The 18,691-nt window shown below is 48.0% G+C and overlaps 1 protein-coding gene across 2 annotated transcripts in view; it reads left to right on the top strand.

Moving 5' to 3' along the window:
• ACOT7 (acyl-CoA thioesterase 7) overlaps positions 1–18,691 on the top strand; it is an 86,947-nt gene that overhangs the window by 32,316 nt on the left and 35,940 nt on the right. The window contains exons 6-7 of one of the 2 annotated variants that reach the window (XM_015411376.1): positions 5,660–5,674; positions 10,525–10,611. In XM_015411376.1, coding sequence (XP_015266862.1) covers positions 5,660–5,674; positions 10,525–10,611 — 102 coding nt within the window. The remainder of the gene's footprint in view (positions 1–5,659; positions 5,675–10,524; positions 10,612–18,691) is intronic. The other variant, XM_015411377.1, reaches the window with a different exon arrangement.

Here is an 18,691-nt window from a genome sequence, read left to right as displayed (position 1 = left end):
TCCTTGGCCTCCCAACAACCAGCCCTGGCCATCCCAGTGGGATGGATTTGTGACGACGCCCAGCTTTATTTCTTCCCTGCCTTTCATTCTTTCTACTCAAACCGGCCTTTTGCTCGCTGCGGCCCTTACAGAGTTGAACTTCTCTGCAGTCTAGGGGCTTTTTACAAAGCTTGTTCCAGACACGGCAGCGGGGTAGCGATCTTCTGGCTGTAAACCAGGACATTTGCTTTGAGCTGCAGCGAAAGGCTTCTCCTGGTGGGAGCTTTGTTGGTTCTCAGCTCGTTGAAGCGCTGGGTGATCTTGGCAAGGAGAACCGTCCTCATAGTCCTTTCTCTCTTTTTTACGCCACTGAGTAATGAAATCTCTTTTTGGTCCACTCAAGCCCACTGTGCACAAATCAATGCATGTGGAGGAGGAGCAGGCGCAAGTGGTCTGCCCTTGCCCCAGTTCTGTTGGCGGCTTGCAAGCATGATGTCCACGCGTAGAGGAAGTGGGCACGGAGTAGCGCCATCCCTGTGATTGGGAATGCTTCTCTTTCTGCACCAACGATCCATGGCGGCTTGCAAGGATGACGTCCACGCGTAGAGGAAGTGGGCACGGAGTAGCACCATCCCTGTGATTGGGAATGCTTCTCTTTCTGCACCAAGTGGGCCTGTTGTAATCGATCCATGGCGGCTTGCAAGCATGACGTCCACGCGTAGAGGAAGTGGGCACGGAGTAGCACCATCCCTGTGATTGGGAATGCTTCTCTTTCTGCACCAAGTGGGCCTGTTGTAATCGATCCATGGCGGCTTGCAAGCATGACGTCCACACGTAGAGGAAGTGGGCACGGAGTAGCGCCATCCCTGTGATTGGGAATGCTTCTCTTTCTGCACCAAGTGGGCCTGTTGTAATCGATCCATGCGACTTCTGAGCAGCTCTGAGAGTGAGCTTTTTGTCGGAACCCCGACCCTGTCTTCCATTCTCCACTTGACAAGACCTGCTTGCTCAGTCTTGGCTCCTTCAGTGTTGCTTCCCCATCCTCTTCGTGCCGGCTGATACGCTTGCCGTGGTCCCGGATCAGCTGCCGAGCCAGAAGCCTAAATCACCCGAGTCCAAACATTGGTTGTACTCTTCTTAGGAACCAAAGAAAAAGAAGGGGGAGAGTCACGTACCACAGATGCTTCCTTCTACACACATGCTGGACCCCAGTTTTACAGGTTCAGCTGAGCACCCAATCATGGTACCAGTCTCAGTCCAGGTAGCCACCCGCCAGTGCAGATGCGTTTTCAGTGCCCAATTAGATAAATTGCAGGGAGTATTTTCCATACCCAGGACACCATCAGTGGACAGTAGTGCATCCCGAGATGTAAAAATGGTGGGTGAGCTTAGTCTTGGAAGAAGTCCATCAAATTTTCTTGTGTGTAATCCATCACTTGCTTTGAAGTCAGTCACCTCTGGGTCCTGAGCTGGTTCTCCCAGCGCCTCTTCCCTCCTGCCAACAGGAAGGCTCCTTAAGGATCAAAGCTAGGGGTTTTAGTGCATAGATTGACGGCACATTGGTGTTTACAGGCATCATGCAGCAGTGCACATGCAACCTAGAAGTGTGGGCCCCACCGACAGATTAAGAAAGACCGTTCCGTGGGATTCTTTGCAAAATAGCAAACACTGGCAATCTGTGCTCATCTTTTCAAGTCGAGAATGCTGTCAGAGCACGTGACCAAATGAACTTGCCGCCTCCCCAAGGTAGGAGTTATGAAAGAGGTGACCTGTAAGGCTATTTTTATCGTTCGGAATGGAGCCCCTCCCCCCCCAAGCTTAATTTTAGCTACCTTTTAGAACACAGAACAGCACACAGAATTGGTGCTGCAGTTGCCTAGCAACCCATCACAAAGGGCAAGTAAGCTCTCCTCCGTTTCTTTGTAGAGTCCAGGGGGCTTTCAAAATACTATTTCTGGGGAATGGCAGCGGGCTCCTTTGTTGGCGGATTTAGAATTGGGGTACGGCTGTCGGTTTTTCACGAGTGACACTTCTTGCCTGTGTCTGGAAATCACATGAGGAGTGGTGTCAAATAGACTGCACATTCCGCATAAAAATTGTGTGTGTGTTTTTCTTGTCTGCCCTCCACATCACAACAGCACATTCCGGATGAAGGTGTGTCGTGTGACCCAAAGCTCTGACTGAGCCAGATGAACTCCCTGGGGACTCAATGTTCCCTCTAAGCTGTGGCATCTTGTGAGCAGAAGTTCTGCTTTGTGAGCGACTAGCATTAAAGTTGTGAGCAAGTGATTTGGCTACTGCATAAGTTAGTTTGCTCTGGAGCCCTCCTTCCTGAGCTAAGGCAAAAATGTGTGAGCCGGAGGCTAAAAAACTGAGCTGGCTCACACTAACTCAGCTTAGAGGGAACACTGCCTGGGGTTCTGCGTGCCTACGGCTTAGAGACCTCTGGAGGTGTATTGAGAGCCAGTTTGGTTTAGTGGTTAAGTGCGTGGACTCTAATCTGGGAGAACCGGGTTTGATTCCCCACTCCTCCACTTGCACCTGGCTGGATGGCCTTGGGCAAGCCGTAGATCTGATAAGAGCTGTTCTTGAAAAAGAGCTGTTTCTGTCAGAGCTCTCTCAGCCCCACCTACCTCACAGGGTGTTTGTGGGGAGGGGAAGGGAAAGGAGTTTGTAAGCCGCTCTGAGACACCTTTGGGTAGTGAAGGGCGGGGTATAAATCCAATCTCTTCTTCTTCTATTAGTAGAGTATGTTTTCTCAGTGATCAGAAAGCCCCGTGAAGCCTCTGGATTGGCCACTCCTGTTTTTATATGTGATTTACTCACATTCTGTGTTTTGCTTGGTCAGTAGAGCAAAGATCTTCTTTTTTGCTGCAGCAAGTCTTCAGTTCCAGCTAGGGATACCAGCCTCCAGGTGAGACTTGGAGATGCCTTGGAATTATAGCTCATCTTCAGACTACAGGGATCACTTCCCCTGGAGAAATTGGATGCTTTGGAGAGTGGCCTCTATGGCATTGTACCCCACTGAGGTCCCCTGTCCTCCCCAGGCTCCATCCCCAAATCTCCAAAAGTTTCCCAACTTGGATCTGGCAACCCTGCCCCTCCATCCCCTGCCAGTGGACGGGGGGGACGGACCTGGCAACCCTAGTCCCAACTGTGGGTAGTTAGGAACCGCCCTCCATCTGCACAACTGGATCTGGATACAGCCACCAGCACCCATGGCTTGGCTCTGGGATTCTTTGTATTGCATGCAAAACGTTCTGGTACTTCAAAATAAGTGTCAGCTCCCATTTGAGTGATACACCTCGAAATTTTGGTGGTGGTGGGTGTCGAGATTCGCCCCCTTATGCAGAGTCGTCAGTTATTTCACACACTGAATTACCGAATACAATGGAGGCAAGTTAACCTTAGGGAAATGTGGCATAAAATGCCCATCCTCACTCTGGTGGTGGCATGTGCCGTCAAGTCTCAGCTGACTTATGGTGACCCCGTGGCGCTTTCAAGGCAAGAGACGTTCAGAGGTTGGTTTGCCATTGCCTGCCTCTGCACCATGACCCTGGTATTGCTTGGAGGTCTCCCATCCAAATACTGACCAGAGCCAGTTTGGTGTCGTGGTTAAGTGCGCGGACTCTAATCTGGGAGAACTGGGTTTGATTCCCCACTCCTCCACTTGCACCTGGCTGGATGACCTTGGGCAAGCTATAACTCTGGCACAGCTGTTCTTGAAAAAGAGCAGTTTCTGTTAGAGTTCTCTCAGCCCCACCTACCTCACAGGGTGCCTGTTGTGGGGAGGGGAAGGGAAAGGAGTTTGTAAGCCGCTCTGAGACACCTTTGGGTAGTGAAGGGCGGGGTATAAATCCAATCTCTTCTTCTTCTTCTTCTACTTAGCTTCTGAGATCTGATGAGTTCAGGCTAGCCTGGGCTACCCAGGTCAGGCCCACTCTGGCCTGGGTTAAAACAGGGAGGCGTTGGAAGAACCACCTCGGGACCCAGAGGAGTCAAAGGGGAAGATGCGTTGGCATCTTTGATTTTCGCATTTCCCAGGATGCTGAAGAGGAGGGGGGAGGATAGTCACTCACCTGATTTGCCGAAGAGCCTGGGAACGATCATTTCCAACGGCAGTCTGTTCATTGCCAAGCGAGCGATGGACGAGCATCCACGAATGGCTCTCTAATCAATAGAGCCTGCCGTCTCCCTGGGGCCCGCAGCAGCTTTTCCTGCTTTCTCAGGTTAACTTTTAAGAGGATGAATATAGATCGTCATCGGAGAGCTTGTGGTAAAGGCACTTCTGTCAGTTTCCCACATCTTTGTTTTTTTTAATCTGCTTGTGTTCCTCCCTGTTTTGAGGGGGGAGTGACATCCACTGCCCTTATCACCACTTCCTTCTACTGGAGAGTCACTTGCGCATCTAGGATTACAATTAAGGGGAAGATCTCACATCCGTCCCTGTCCTGCCCAGCAAACAAGCTCGGGGAGAAAATAGTCTTGCTTCCTTGGAGATGAAGTGCACTTTCACACACGCCGAAGAATCCCCTTTCAATCCACTTTCAGTGCACTTTGCAACTGGATATTATTGCGTGAAGCAGCAAAAACCCCTTGCCAAGTGATCAATAAATCACATTGAAAGTGGATTGAAAGTGCATTATAAAGCATGTGTGTGAAGGTGCATATCCTTTTACCTGCTAGCTTTCAAGCTGCTGTTGGTGGAGCATGCACACTGGTGAGAGGCTGATGGTGAGCACCTCTTTCAGCCATTATGCAAACCGGTCAACTTTGTTTGGAATTGGCATGTTTGAAGGAGAAGGACTGTGGCAAGCGGGCTGCACAGGTAGAGGTTAGGTATAGAGTAGCAGTAGGTTGGAATACACTTAGTCCCACCATCTCATTCTGTACCCCTGTAGTTTTCCGCCAGACTGTTGTTCAAGTATGCTCTGGAATACTTTAGGTGGTGGCTCAAGTGGTTAAGACGCGGAACTGCAGGCTGTGGAAGGTCGGTAGTTCAGCAGTTCGAGACCCGAGTGTGCTGCATGACAGAGTGAGCTCTCGTCTCTAGTTCCAGCTCCTGCCAACCTAGCAGTTCGAAAGCAAGAAATTGCAAGTAGATAAATAGGTATCACTTCGGTGGGAAGGTCACAGCGTTCCGTGCGCCTTGGTGCTTAGTCATGCCGGCCACATGACCACGGAAACGTCTTCGGACAGCGCTGGCTCTTCGGCTTTGAAACGGAGATGAGCACCGCAACCCTAGAGTCGGACTCGACTGGCTTTCGAGCAAGGGAACCTTTACCTTTAGCAGATTGTTACCCAGACACCACTTTCTCCGCTTTCTGCCTGTATGTGCACGGGGCAGACAGTTTAGCTCAGAGGAGCCATATTAACCTCCCGGGATCTGTTGTTGCTCACTGGATCGTACTCGGTGACATTTCCTTGGGTTCACTGTGATGTGGGCTTTGCTTTTGCTAGTAATTCCTTTCCTGCGAGTGTCCCTGGCCCGAGGTGTGTGCTGCATTTGGTCCTTCCCACTGCTTGTGACATGTTCCTTAATCTGGATGCCTATGGGGAGGGGAGGGGAGGGGAGGGGGGGGGGGAGAGTTGCCTGAAAGTAAGGAAGTCCTCCTGTCCAGACTTATGATTCTGTAAATGACTCACACGGCTTATCTGTCTGTTTCTCCTTGCATCACAGACAGGCAAAGAAAAGGTAAGGCTACTCTGATCAATGAACAGTACGGGGGGTGGGGAGGGGTGTGTGTTTCTGAAGGTGTTCTGTTTTTCATGGTTCTTTGTGTTTACCCAACAGGATAATGCTGTGCTAGGCTTAGTTCCCTGGGGACAAATCTGTATTCTGTAGCCTGGGGTCCCCAGCGTGGTGCCTGTGGGCATCACGGTACCCGCCGACACCTTCCTCCGTGCCCAAGTGGGTGGGGCTAGTTAGGGCTTTTGCCCAGCAGAGCCTCTGATTGGCTATGCAGATTAGAATAGCATTGTTTCAGCGGCACCGGCCACAAGAGTGTTTTACTTTATTATTTTATTTATTTATAGTTTCGATTTCTATACCGCCCTTGACCCTGGAGGGTCTCAGAGCGGTTTACAGAGGATTTCTCTCTCTCCTTTCAAAGTGTATTTTAAAAATTACCCTTCTTCTCTCCTGCATTTGGGTGCTTCTTCTGTGTGTGGCGCTCCGCTTCCCACAAGAGCCACTTTTGGGTCGGTGCCACCTCCTGTAACAGCCCTTCTGTGGTTTTGCCCACCACTGCGTGTCAGATTTCAAAAGGTGCCCACAAGCTCAAAAAAGGTTGGGGACCCCTGCTGTGGGCTATCCTGCCTGGTCAGTGCATGGAAAAAAAGTGGCATCTAAACATTGTAATAAATGAATGTGCATATTTGATCCAGCCTCCCTGAGTCAGTGGTCTTCTCTGTCAAAAGGGGTGGAGGGCAGCCGATGACCAGCCCGATAGTGGGGCGTGACCAGCAGTGCTCCCTCTAAGCTGTGGAGTCCTGCAAGCAAAAATTCTACTTTGTGAGCTCCTGGCATTAAAGTTCTGAGCAAGTGATTTGGCTGCTGCATAAAGTAGTTTGCCCTGGAGCCCTCCTTCCTGAGCTAAGGCAGAAATGTGTGAGCCAGAGGCTAAAAAAACTATGAGCTGGCTCACACTAACTCAGCTTAGAGGGAACACTGGTGACCAGTTGGCAAACTGTGCAGCAGTGGCCTGTTTTTCTGAGACTATAGCTCCTGGTCCTGTATTTCACTGCAGAGGCTAGCCTGGGCTATCTGGGTCAGGAGGACTGGCATCAGTTAACACATCAGATAACTCTGGAGGGACTGTGGCTGAATGGCAGAGCAGACACTTTGTGTGCCGAGTGGCCCGGCACTTCTGGCTCAAGGACGTCAGGTGGTGGGGAGATTAGGTACTAAAAATGTGCTGTTTTAACATAATAAAAGTGTTCACAAACAGAGCTCTCAGTCTCAAGCTGTAAAAGTGGCACAATACACACGGGATATGGGAAAGTTTAAATGTGGAAAACAAACACTGCCGTGAAGGGCTGGTGTTGTAGACACTGGATCTCCAAGAGAGCTCCCCACGGGCACTGAAGACTTTCCCAGGGTTAAGCCACTTCAAGCTCTGCTAATTTTAGAAGACGTTGGATCGGGATTTGGTTCACTTCTTATGCCGGCTGTGACGCCACTTGGGCATAAAAGCCTGTTTAGCTCTGCTGGCGTGACTGCTGAGTAGACATGCCCAGGGATGAGCGCTGGTGTTGCCACAAACCTTCAAATGTGGCAGAACAAAGTTAGAGTCCGGTGGCGCCTTTAAGGCCAACGAAGTTTTACTCAAGGTGTTGAATAAATGTAGGTGTTGAATAAATGGGAATAAACGTTGAATAAATGGGAATAAAACTTTGTTGGTCTTTTTTTTTTAAAATCGGTGTGTTTATTGGGTTTTTATACACGATAAACATACACACACACAAACAAACAAACAGACAAACATTTTTCCATACATCATATTACTTATTCGATTTGGTTGTTCCTGCATACATTACTTATTTACTCTACCCTTTTGCTAACCAACTATAATCATTACCTGACACATTTTCAGCTATTTTTGCTCATCTTCTCTGTTTAGTCACTAAACATCCTTCATTTTAACAAGGTTGCATATTCCTGAGCTTTTGTCCATCCAATCTCATCTTTTACTTATTTCTGTTCCAAAATATCATAACACCATCCCTTAGCCTTCTCCAATTGAACAACATACTATTTCCTGCACTTCTTTACTTTCCCCCTCATATTATCAACTAATCGAAATAAGACAACACTGCCATATTAACAACACACTAATTTACAATGATCTGCATACAACGGTTTACCTATTGCAACTTATCTTCCATCAATTTATAGAATACAATCCTAAAGCAACGCATAAATAAACACACTTACAGCCTATGCTTCTTGTATTTTTATCTTTCTGTAATTATTTCCCAAGTCCATATAGCCTCACCAACAATAGTATATATGCCAAAATAGCCAGCAATTTAATCATAGGTATAACTCATTCCATTTTTGCCAGCGAAAATTCCCCTTTCAGTTGCTTTACAAATAAAATAGCCAGCAATTTAATCGTAGATATAACTCAGTCTATTTTTGCCTGCAAAAGTTTCCATTTCAGTTGCTTTGCAAATACCAAAATACCAAAATAACATACCCTTTCACCCTAAATTATGATTCATTTTTGTCAATCAAAAACTTTGTTGGTCTCGAAGGTGCCACCGGACTCTTAACTTTCTTCTGCTGCTTCAGGCCAACACGGCTGCTCACCTGGATCTCTCTCCAAATGTGGTGACTGAGCTTCGCAAACAGAACCTTTTTTTTGTTGACTTAGCTGCCAAGCCTGCCGTGAACAAAATTTTGAGCCCAGTGGCACCTTTAGGACCAACCAAGTCTTATTCAGAGTGTGAGCTTTCCTGTGCAGACACACTTCCTCAGGCACAATGAAATGAAAGTAGAAATAACAGTTGTATGTATAGAGGGTGGGCAGTAAATTAGCATGCAGAATAGTGAAGCTGTTTTTAACAGATTAAAACAATAATGGCTATCATCTGTTTGGGTTCAACCAGGGGGGGCGGGAAACAGAGCCAAGATAATAAATATGTCAGACTTGGAGAGTGATATATCCTTACTTGTGAGAGTCTGTCATTAAATTCTATCCATCTCCTCTCAGTCCTCTCACAATTATGGACAGAATCTAACGGACAGACTCACAATTAAGGATATATCCAGGGGTCATTTCGTAGAAAAAGAGGTGCAGGAGCTCATTGGCATAACTCATTTGCATATGCCACACCCCGATGACATCACCGGAAGTGTGTCAGAAGGCAACACCCACCGCTCAGGCTCCACTGGACTGTTTTGGATTGCAAGCTATTGTGGGGCGGGGGGAATGTGCAGATCTGTCCTCGCAGAGAGTTTGTACCTGAATAAAACTTGGTCTTAAAGGTGCCACTGGACTGTTTTGGGCCGGGGGGGCTCTGCAACTTACCTGGCTGCTCGTGGCCCAACTGAGGGCTGCTGGGAGCAGGGGGCGGGGCTTGTTGCATGTGCCCGCCCCCTGGGCTCTTTACTGCCGGAGCTCCGCTCCTGTGCACTCCTGCAGGAAATGACCCCTGGATATATCAATCTCCAATTCTAACATATTCATTACCTTGCCCCCCCCAGCTGAACCCAAACAGATGATAGCCATAAACTTAGCTTATTATTCTTTTAATCTGTTAAAAACACCTCCATTATTCTGCATGCTAATTCACTGCCCACCAGTGTTCCCTCTAAGATGAGTTAGTGTGAGCTAACTCACAGTTTTTTAGCCTCCGGCTCACAGATTTTTGTCTTAGCTCAGGAAGGATGGCTGCAAAGCAAACTAATTTATGCAGCAGCCAAATCTCTCGCTCACAACTTTAATGCCAGCAGCTCACAAAGTAGAATTTTTGCTCACAAGACTCCACACCTTAGAGGGAGCATTGCTGCCCACCCTCTGTATGTATGACTGTTATTTCTTTTTTTTTTTTGGTATAAATTTTATTCAGGACATAAACATTCATATTCAGCATAACAATTTTAATATTAATCTCATTATATTCAGCATTAAATTTTCTACCTTTATTCCTGTTACATCCTACCCCCTCCCTTTCTCCCTCCCTTATATATGGCTTCCCACAGTGCTCCGACCTCCTGCTCCTCTACTTCTTTTTCCAATATTTTCTTCTATTTCTATATATTTCTTTCTTAAGATCACTAGGTAACTTTTACATAACTCTATATTTAATAAGTGTTAAAGCAAAACAAATTGTGTATGACTGTTATTTCTATTTCCATTTCATTGCGTATGAAGAAGTGTGCATGCGCACGAAAGCTCACACTTTGAATAAAACTTGGTTGGTCTTAAAGGTGCCGCTGGACTCAAACGCTGTCCTGCTGCTTCAGACCAACATGGCTAACCCATCAGATTAAGTCTACTGTGAGTTCCGGGTGGGCAAAGCTCAGAGAGTGTGCGTAAAAGCTGTTTTTAAGCAGTGGTTTTTGAACTTGAACCCTTCCCACGCAGTGAACTCTTTTCACACAGATTTGCTTGCTGGGCTGCTCTTCTGTGCCCATTTGGGATGTCTCATGCATCGTGACGTAGTCTGGGACGTGCTGAGAACACCGACTTGGTTCATACGGAACATTGGTTTGGCCTGCTAGGCTTTGTTGTTGCAGAGTTGCCCAGAGCTACTCCGAAATGAAATTGCAAGGAACAGATCAGGCAGCAGTAGTCAAAGGATCTTTCAGAGATGCTTACCTGCCACCGTTTGTTTTAACAAAGGCCCCCAGTCTTCCTAGGAACACAGTTCAAAAGCCACTGCTTTACGGATAGACTTCTTACCTTATTCCGCCTTGTAGGTTTAATGTAAAGTATCCAGGTGGGAGCTGCTTGTAGGTGTGGGTTGGGGAACGTTTTTCGTCAGGTCTCGGAACACCATCTCATAGTCTGTAATTTTCCCTCCTCCTTGCCATAGATCCGTACACCGTTGGCCACAGCCAGTCCAGTTTGATCCACCTAGTGGGGCCGTCTGACTGCACTATGCATGGATTTGTCCACGGAGGTAAGTTACTATGGTGTGTCCTGGTTGGCTTTATTATTCCGCTTAGGCTGGAACTGTGATTTTGAAAGATGCCTTGCCATTCAGTAGAACCCTGCCTTTGCTAGACCCCGTTGCTAATTTGTTACATTCAGCCCGTTCTTATTTGCTTGCTTTCCTCTTTTGCACTGCACTGCACTCACGTGACAGGGTTTTTTATTTTTTGTGCTATGGAGATCTCCAATGGTAGCATCGGAACCTGAAGGGATTCTGGGGCTTGAACTGGGAACCTTCAGGACTTGGACCTGCCTTGATTCAGATGCAGAAAGTAGCAGGGGGTGGTGCAGCGTCAGGTCTTGTGACTGGTGGACAGTCAGGGGATCTGCGGGTTGCATCCAGGCCAGTTCTCTGCTGGTAAAGAAAGAAGCTGGGAGTCCCCTTTAAAAAAACCTTAAAGACTATGTTAGGGATTCGTGGAAAAATTGGTAAAAATAGTTAGATATTCAGAGATTGCAGTGGATCTTTGTTCACTGGAGAGGATTTTCTTTCTATGTAAAAATCTTTATTTCTGAAGGGAAGGGTACACAGGAAAATCTACAAAACAGCAAACACTTAAGACTACATGCTTGCAACAATAGACACACAGTAATGGAGATTCTTCCTTTCTTCTTGACCCCTAGAAGGAAATCACCTGAATGCATTAACCAATGATTGTTAGTAAATAGGATTCATTTTCCCCGGGCTTTCTTCCCATTGGCTTTCTGCCAGGTTCCCTTCCAGGTCAGTCTTAACAATAGCACACAAGATAAGCAGATTAACCCTATAATGACTGACTTTAGACCTTGCAACACACATATTTTCAACAGGGATCATGTGACCTGCCTGTACAAAAACCAAGTGGGACAGCAGTAAGAAAGGATGCTGTCCAAGATGGGGTGAAAATGCTGGCCTGATGCATCACAGTATCTCCCATCTGCTAGACTTTAGACTCCAGCTTCTTAATCATCCAGCTCAGTCTACTGAACAATGAGAATCCTGATCCGAGGGGCTGCTTTCTCCGGTTCTGGATTTAGGTTTCACTGTCCAGGGCCTCTGACAAGCCAAAAGAAGCCCCTTTAACAGCCTAATGAAGCTTCATGTAGAATTTTGGTGTCTTTTTGTCTTGGCATTCCAGTTGCATTGGCTGGATGGTTCCGTTACATTACACTGAAGGTTCAGCCAAAAAAAACCCAGCCTGGGCAAATACGCAGGGTGGCTGAATTGTTCCAAATTCCCTAGCAACATCTGTCGTCCTTTGCAAAAGTCTCAGTTGGCACTGGAATTTTTTTCTCCCCAGCCACAGTTCAGCGTCTCATTGGCAGCCGCATTAACGATGTGCAATTTCCATTGGTGTGTGCACACGTGCTGTGGTGTATGTACTTGTAATTTCTAGTTGGACAGAGTCCTCCACAATTGCCGTGACAGGTAAATCGCTCACAGAGGGCTGCGAAAGGAAAAAACGAGCTGAACAGCCATCCAGAAGTAGCAAAGTAGTGCAATTTGCTCATTTACCTACAGACGACACGTATTGGGGGATGAAATGGGTCGCTCTCAATTGGAGTCATGGTTCAGTAATTGCCAGATGATTTTTGGACGCTTCCAGCAGCTGAGCCTTTCTGCACCTGTGACTGTTCAGCCACCTCGATTCCTTTTCTTTTGTGTAAAAATGTTAACTGGAAGGGCTGTGGGAAGGGGAGACCGTGCCCAGACTCCTTTGTTGAGACAGCAGGAACATGAGCTGTTTTGACTCCACTGTGATATCATTGTGTTTTTGTAAGATCAGATCTCTGTAGAAGAGACAAGCAAGGGGCAAGTGAATGGCGGAGAGCTCAGATGCAGAAAGGGAGCACCTGAGAGTCAGCGTGGTATAGTAGCTAGGGTGTCAGGCTAGGATCTGGAAGATCCTGGTTTGGATTCCGACTCTGCCATGGAAGCTTGCTTGGGTGACTTTGGACTAGTCACGGACTCTCAGCCTAACCTACGTGACGGGGTACTTGCGATGATAAAATGGAGGAGGGAAGAATGTTGTAAGCCACTTTGAGTCACCACTGGGGGAAAAAGGGTATAAATGGAATACATAAAGTATGAATAACTGCACTAGGTTCAAAGATGCCATCAACAGGCTGTTTCCGCATGGATGCTTTGCTTCGCCTGAGCTTCCATACAGCTGTGCTGTTCTGGGGTAGGTGTGCACATGATGCAGCCCTCTATTTGTCCTGCGTCTGGGGCTTCCAGAAGTTTGGTGTAGTGGTTAAGAGCGCGGACTCTAATCTGGGAAAACCGGGTTTGATTCCCCACTCCTCCACATGAAGCTGCCGGTGTGACCTTAGGTCTTTCTTTCAGAGTTGTTCTCTCAAGGGCAGTCCTCGGGAGAGCTCTCTCAGCCCCACCTACCTCACAGGGTGTCTGTTGTGGGGAGGGGAAGGGAAAGGAGATGGTAAGCCACTCTGAGATTCCTTCGGGTAGTGAAGGGCGGGGTATAGATCCAGTCTCCTCCTCTTCTTCTTTGCTATCTTTTCACAAGCCTGGTTTGATAAGCTCTTTGCCATTGCAAATGACCTCTGCGTTTGCAGCAGCGGCAAGAGCTACATGGAGAACCGTCCCTGTGTGGAAGTAGCCATAATGTGATGTTCAGTCAAGGACCTGTAAGGATGAGTCTGCGTGTAAGGAAGAATCTGCCCAGACTGTTCCCGTTGCCTTCATAGGTGTTGCTGGCAAGGTCACAGCAAACAGAGTCTACAGGCATTCAACCAACTACTTGGGAAAGATTGAATAGTTTCCCATTCCAGTACCAACCAACACTAGCCCTGCTTAGCTTCCAAGATCAGATGAGACTGGGCTATCTTGGGCTGTCCCAGTCAGGAATGCACTATAGTACCCACTCAGAATTCATAGGAGTTCTGGGAAGAGTAGTTCTTGCATCCTTTTTGAAAAGCCAAAAGAACAGTGTACCTGCAAACGTTACCACGTAGGACGTTCCATAACCTTGGCTTGATTGTGTCAGGGGCCTTGCCGCCAGTGTTCCCTCTAAGCTCCACAGTGTTGTGAGCAGAAATTCTACCTCGTGAGCGGGAAAAATAGCTAGTAGCATTAAAGTTGTGAGTGAGTCTACATTTGGCTGTCACGTTAATTAGGTTTTTAGAAGATTATTTCCATAACCTTGTAAAAATCTCTGAATGAATTATTTTAACCTATATTTAAACTATATTTCAAGAATGAGTTAAACATTATAAGAGAAAATAGAATCAAGTCGAATTTCACCCACACCTTTCCACTGTACTGAGAGACCTGGCCTCTGGAGAACAGGTCTACCCACCCATTTCCACTATATGTTTCACTGTCAGAACCCAGCCTAACCTAACAAACAGGAAGTTGCTTACATGTTATCAACCTGCCTAAACTACTTATTTATTCAAATAGGTATATCTCACTTTCCCCTGTGACTCAAGGCAGCTTACAAATCATACTGAAAAGCATAATAGGGGTGCGCAAATAAAAAAATCATTTTCTCCGGCTCCATTGTAGCCCATGGGGACAATTATAGTCAATGGGCCCCATAGGCTATAATGGAGAATTGATCTGGAGGTATTTGGGGCTCGGGACTGGGTTCTCTTTAGATAGAGGCAACAAACTGCTGGGGCCTCTCCTCACCCCCCCCCCCCGCCCAGTTTCAAAAAGATTGGACCAGGGGGTCCAGTTCTATTGGCCCCAGAAGGAGGTGCCCCATCCTCCATTTTTTCCAATGGAAGGAAAAATTCCTTGTGAGCAGACGCAGAAATCCCTGCTCTGCTTGTTAAAATTTTGTGCGCTAGGACCTCCTAGCACAACTTAGAGGGAACTATGCTCAGATGTCTTCAGCTTGCATGGTGGGGGGTCACGAAGCAGGCACTGCCTTGCAGAAGGCAAACAGTAGCTGGCTGTGCATAGGAAGAGACAGTCCCTGAGGTCCCAGGCCATAAAAGAGCTTTAAAGGTAGTGCTTGCGACCTTATGTTGTTAAGTAACTTCACAGAAATGATAGTTGGCTGGTGGAACTCACTGCTACAAGATGGGGTGATGGCTGCAGACTTAGGTGGATTTAAAAGGAGGTTGGACAGGTTTAGGAGCTGCGGTGGCTCAAGTGGTTAAGATGCTGAACTGCAGGCTGTGGAAGGTCAGTAGTTCAGCAGTTCGAGACCCGAGTTGCCGCATGATGGAGTGAGCTCCCATCTCTGGTTCCAGCTCCTGCCAACCTAGCAGTTCAAAAGCAAGAAATTGCAAGTAGATAAATAGGTACCACTTTGGTGGGAAGGTAACAGCGTTCCGTGCGCCGTGGTGTTTAGTCATGCCGGCCACATGACCACGGAAATGTCTTTGGACAGCACTGGCTCTTCGGCTTTGAAACAGAGATGAGCACCGCAACCCTAGAGTCGGACTTGACAGGCTTTCGAGCAAGGGAACCTTTACCTTTATGGACAGGTTTACGGAAGATAGGTCTGATGGTAGCTACGATAGCCCAACGGGACTGCTAGATCCAGTGGCAGAATGCCTAATTGTCAGACGCTGCGGAGAGTCAGCGGCAGGAGAGGCGTTGTGTATGGGTCTTGCTTAGGAGTTTCCCTGTGGTATATGATTGATGAAAATGAGATTCTGGACTAGGTGGACCATCCGTTCTGATGGTTCTTATCTAGTCTTTCCAACTAAAGTAAATAGTTTCCCTTTGATTGCAATGGCAAAGATTTGAGACAGGTCATTGCGTCTGGAGATTGTAGCTCGCTGTCCTGGAAGATCATCCGACAACTGGCAGGGAAACGAGACCTGCATTAGGCACGCGTCTCCACTGTGATCCATTAGGCCTAATCGTGCGGAGTGACACTGATTGAGACGGCAAAGAAGATTAAAACGCAGGCCGGAGGGACTGGATGAGAAATGGCTCCCTCTTGCTTCCACTCCATTCCACTGACTGAATGCCACCGAGTTCCCTGCCATGCAAATGGCAATCGTGTCACGCAGTCTGTGGCTTTGCCAGACACCGAGGTGGACCGGTCAGAGAAGGGAAGAAAAGGATGCTGCAGAATAGGGCATTATCAGCCTCCCTGCATGGGATTTGTGTTGTTGTTTGTGGAGCCTGTCATTTCAGCAGCGTAGCGTTGGGCCTTCCGCCGGCAGGCCCCTATCCCTCCGCTAAACAAACATCTAATTGGAAATTCAACAGCAATCCAGGTGTAATTAACAGCTGGGAGGGTTGAGGCAACCAGCCCAGCGTCAAGAATAGCCCTGCCACAGTGTGCTATTTTTAAAAGGCAGTGCGAGTCACAAGCTCTCGGAGAGAGTCCCAAGGTGTACGGGAAGCTGTTAGAGGCACCGGATGAGAAGCTTGTTCTAAATTCCACCACGGCCTTGAGCTACGGAGAGGGCAGTCGCTCCTGCAGTCAAGGCGACCTCGGCTTTGGTGGTGGACCCTAGCAGAGGAGAGGGCTAGGAGGAGCTGCTGATGGAAGAGGCCTGTTTTGAGAAGGATTTTGGTAGGGGAAGGCCAGCGAGTGAAAGTGGAGTTAAAGCGGCAGCCAGAAGCAGGACAGGAAGCAGGGAAAAGCTGGGGAAATGGTAGCCTGGGTCCAAAAAGAACCTCCTGGTCCTGCCTGTGCACCTCCCATGCATCAGAGCATACACAAGCTGTTCAGCTTGTGTACGCTCGGTTGCACGGAAGGTGCACAGACAGGGCCAATGCACTTTCTAAGCTCTTTCTAAGTCTTGTGAGCAAAAATTCTCCTTTGTGAGCTACTGGCATTAAAGTTGTGAGCGAGGGATTTGGCTACTGCATAAATCTGTTTGCTCTGGAGACATCCTTCCTGAGCTAAGACAAAAGTGTGTGAGCTGGAGGCTAAAAAACTGTGAGCTAGCTCACACTAACTCAGCTTAGAGGGAACACTGGACAGGACCGGGAGGTTCTAGTGATGAAAGTGTGGGATTTGCTGCCAGAGGATGTAGTGATGGCCACAGGAATAAACAGGAGATTAAAAGAGGGTTAGATAGATTCACTAGCCATGGTGACTGAAGGGAACCTCCAGTTTCAGAGGCACTAAACCTCAGAATCCCAGAGCCAGGAGGCAACATCAGGGGGAAGTTCTTAGCTTCTATGCCCTGCTGTTGGCCCTCCAGAGGAAGAAGAAGAAGAAGAGATTGGATTTATACCCCGCCCTTCCAAACTCCTTTCCCTTCCCCTCCCCGCAAGAGACACCCTGTGAGGTAGGTGGGACTGAGAGAGCTCTGAGAGAAACTGCCCTGTCAAGAACAGCTCTTATCAGAGCTACGGCTTGCCCAAGGTCATCCAGCAGCTGCAAGTGGAGGAGTGGGGAATCAAACCCGGTTCTCCCAGATTAGAGTCCGTGCACTTAACCACTACCCCAAACTGGTCAGCCACTGTGTGAGACAGGATGCTGGACTAGATGGACTATTGGATTGATCCAGCAGGGCTCTTCTGATGTTCTTAAGCTGGACCCCATCGCACAGTTGAAGGGTGGAGTGGGGCAAGGGGCAGCTGCAGCTCATGAGGCTTGCGCCGAGGCGCCCTGCCAGCTGATATTTCCTGCGTGCAACGACAGAGGAAACAGTTGAGCTGTCGAGCAACCTGGATAAACAAGAAGATCCTTTTTAAAAAAAAAAAGTTCTAGAAAATGAAATGTTCTACTTGCAGGCAGGTGAACCGGGGACTCCAGTGGTGCTAGTGGAAAGGAGTGGTTGCTATAGGAACTCCTCATTATCAAGTAGCTCCTTGCTTATCTAGACCCATGTAATTTAAAACAAAAACCTCTTTGGAGAAACAGGGGCCCTTCACTTATATCAAGCCATAGAATCAAATGGGCGCCTTTTGGTGGCAGCGACCTGCCCACGGTCAGAGTTGTCCTACTAATACTCTATATCTCCCTCTTGAAACACTTGTTTGAACAGTCGAGGGCTGAAAACCGGAAGCTCTCAGCTGCATCCCCTGGAACTGGCTTGTTGAAAAGAGGTTGCTTCGTTGTGGGATGGAGTGGTTTTAGTGGCTTGCGTTTTGTGTTTGTGCTGCAAACCACTCTGTGCACTGAATAGTGGGAAAGTGGCGCATGCATGGAACAAGTCTGTAAGATAAATGGCTTGTGTGTCGGCCCACCCTGTCCCCACAACTTAATCAGATGCGATACTGGCTTGTAAACAACCACCTGCCTGGTCGGCTGCAGAGAATAAACATTACCTCCGAGCGAGGAAGCTTTACCAGCCATTCTGTACAATAAGATTCATTCTGTTGATTCATGCGTGAGCAGGGACTTTAGCAGTGTCTACATCAGTGTGGCGCACAGCGTTTTCCCGTGCCTGCCTCTGCTCTGTGGGACCCATTTGGGCTGTACGTCTTGGTAGGTGGTACCTTTTGGGTCTATATGTTAGATACAACCAGTTTTCCTATTGATGAGAAAGTGTAAAAAAGGTAAAGGTAAAGGTTCCCTTGCTCGAAAGCCAGTCGAATCCAACTCTAGGGTTGCGGTGCTCATCTCCGTTTCAAAGCCGAAGAGCCAGCGCTGTCCGAAGATGTTTCCGTGGTCAGGTGGCCGGCATGACTAAACGCCAAGGCGCACGGAATGCTGTGACCTTCCCACCGAAGTGGTCCCTATTTATCTACTTGCAATTTCTTGCTTTCGAACTGCTAGGTTGGTACCTTTTGGGTCTATATGTTAGATACAACCAGTTTTCCCATTGATGAGAAAGTGTAAGGGGGGCCCATTTTGGACCACTTGCTGGGGGATCTGGAACTTCCTCATACCAAAGCCATGTGGGACAAGGGCTCTAGTAAGGCTGAGAACCTGGTCACATTCAATGGGAAAAGATGGCTGGATCTGACCCATGCTTCTGTCTTGTCACAGCTGTGCTCAGGGGGTGCACTCCCTTGAAGCCACACATACACACATGTAGCTGCCTCGTGCCAATGCAGAGCCTTGGTCCATCGTGGTCAGTCTTGTCTACTCAGACTGGCAGTGGCTCTCCAAGGTCCCAGGCAGAGGTCTTTCACATCACCTATTTCCTGGTTCTTTTAACTGGAGGTGCCGGGGATT

Source organism: Gekko japonicus, unplaced genomic scaffold (assembly GCF_001447785.1).
Source record: "Gekko japonicus isolate JY-2015 unplaced genomic scaffold, Gekko_japonicus_V1.1 scaffold2653, whole genome shotgun sequence".
Lineage (NCBI taxonomy): Eukaryota > Metazoa > Chordata > Lepidosauria > Squamata > Gekkonidae > Gekko > Gekko japonicus.
The sequence above is the reverse complement of the archived record's forward strand: the minus strand, read 5'-3'. Positions and strand labels throughout refer to the sequence as shown.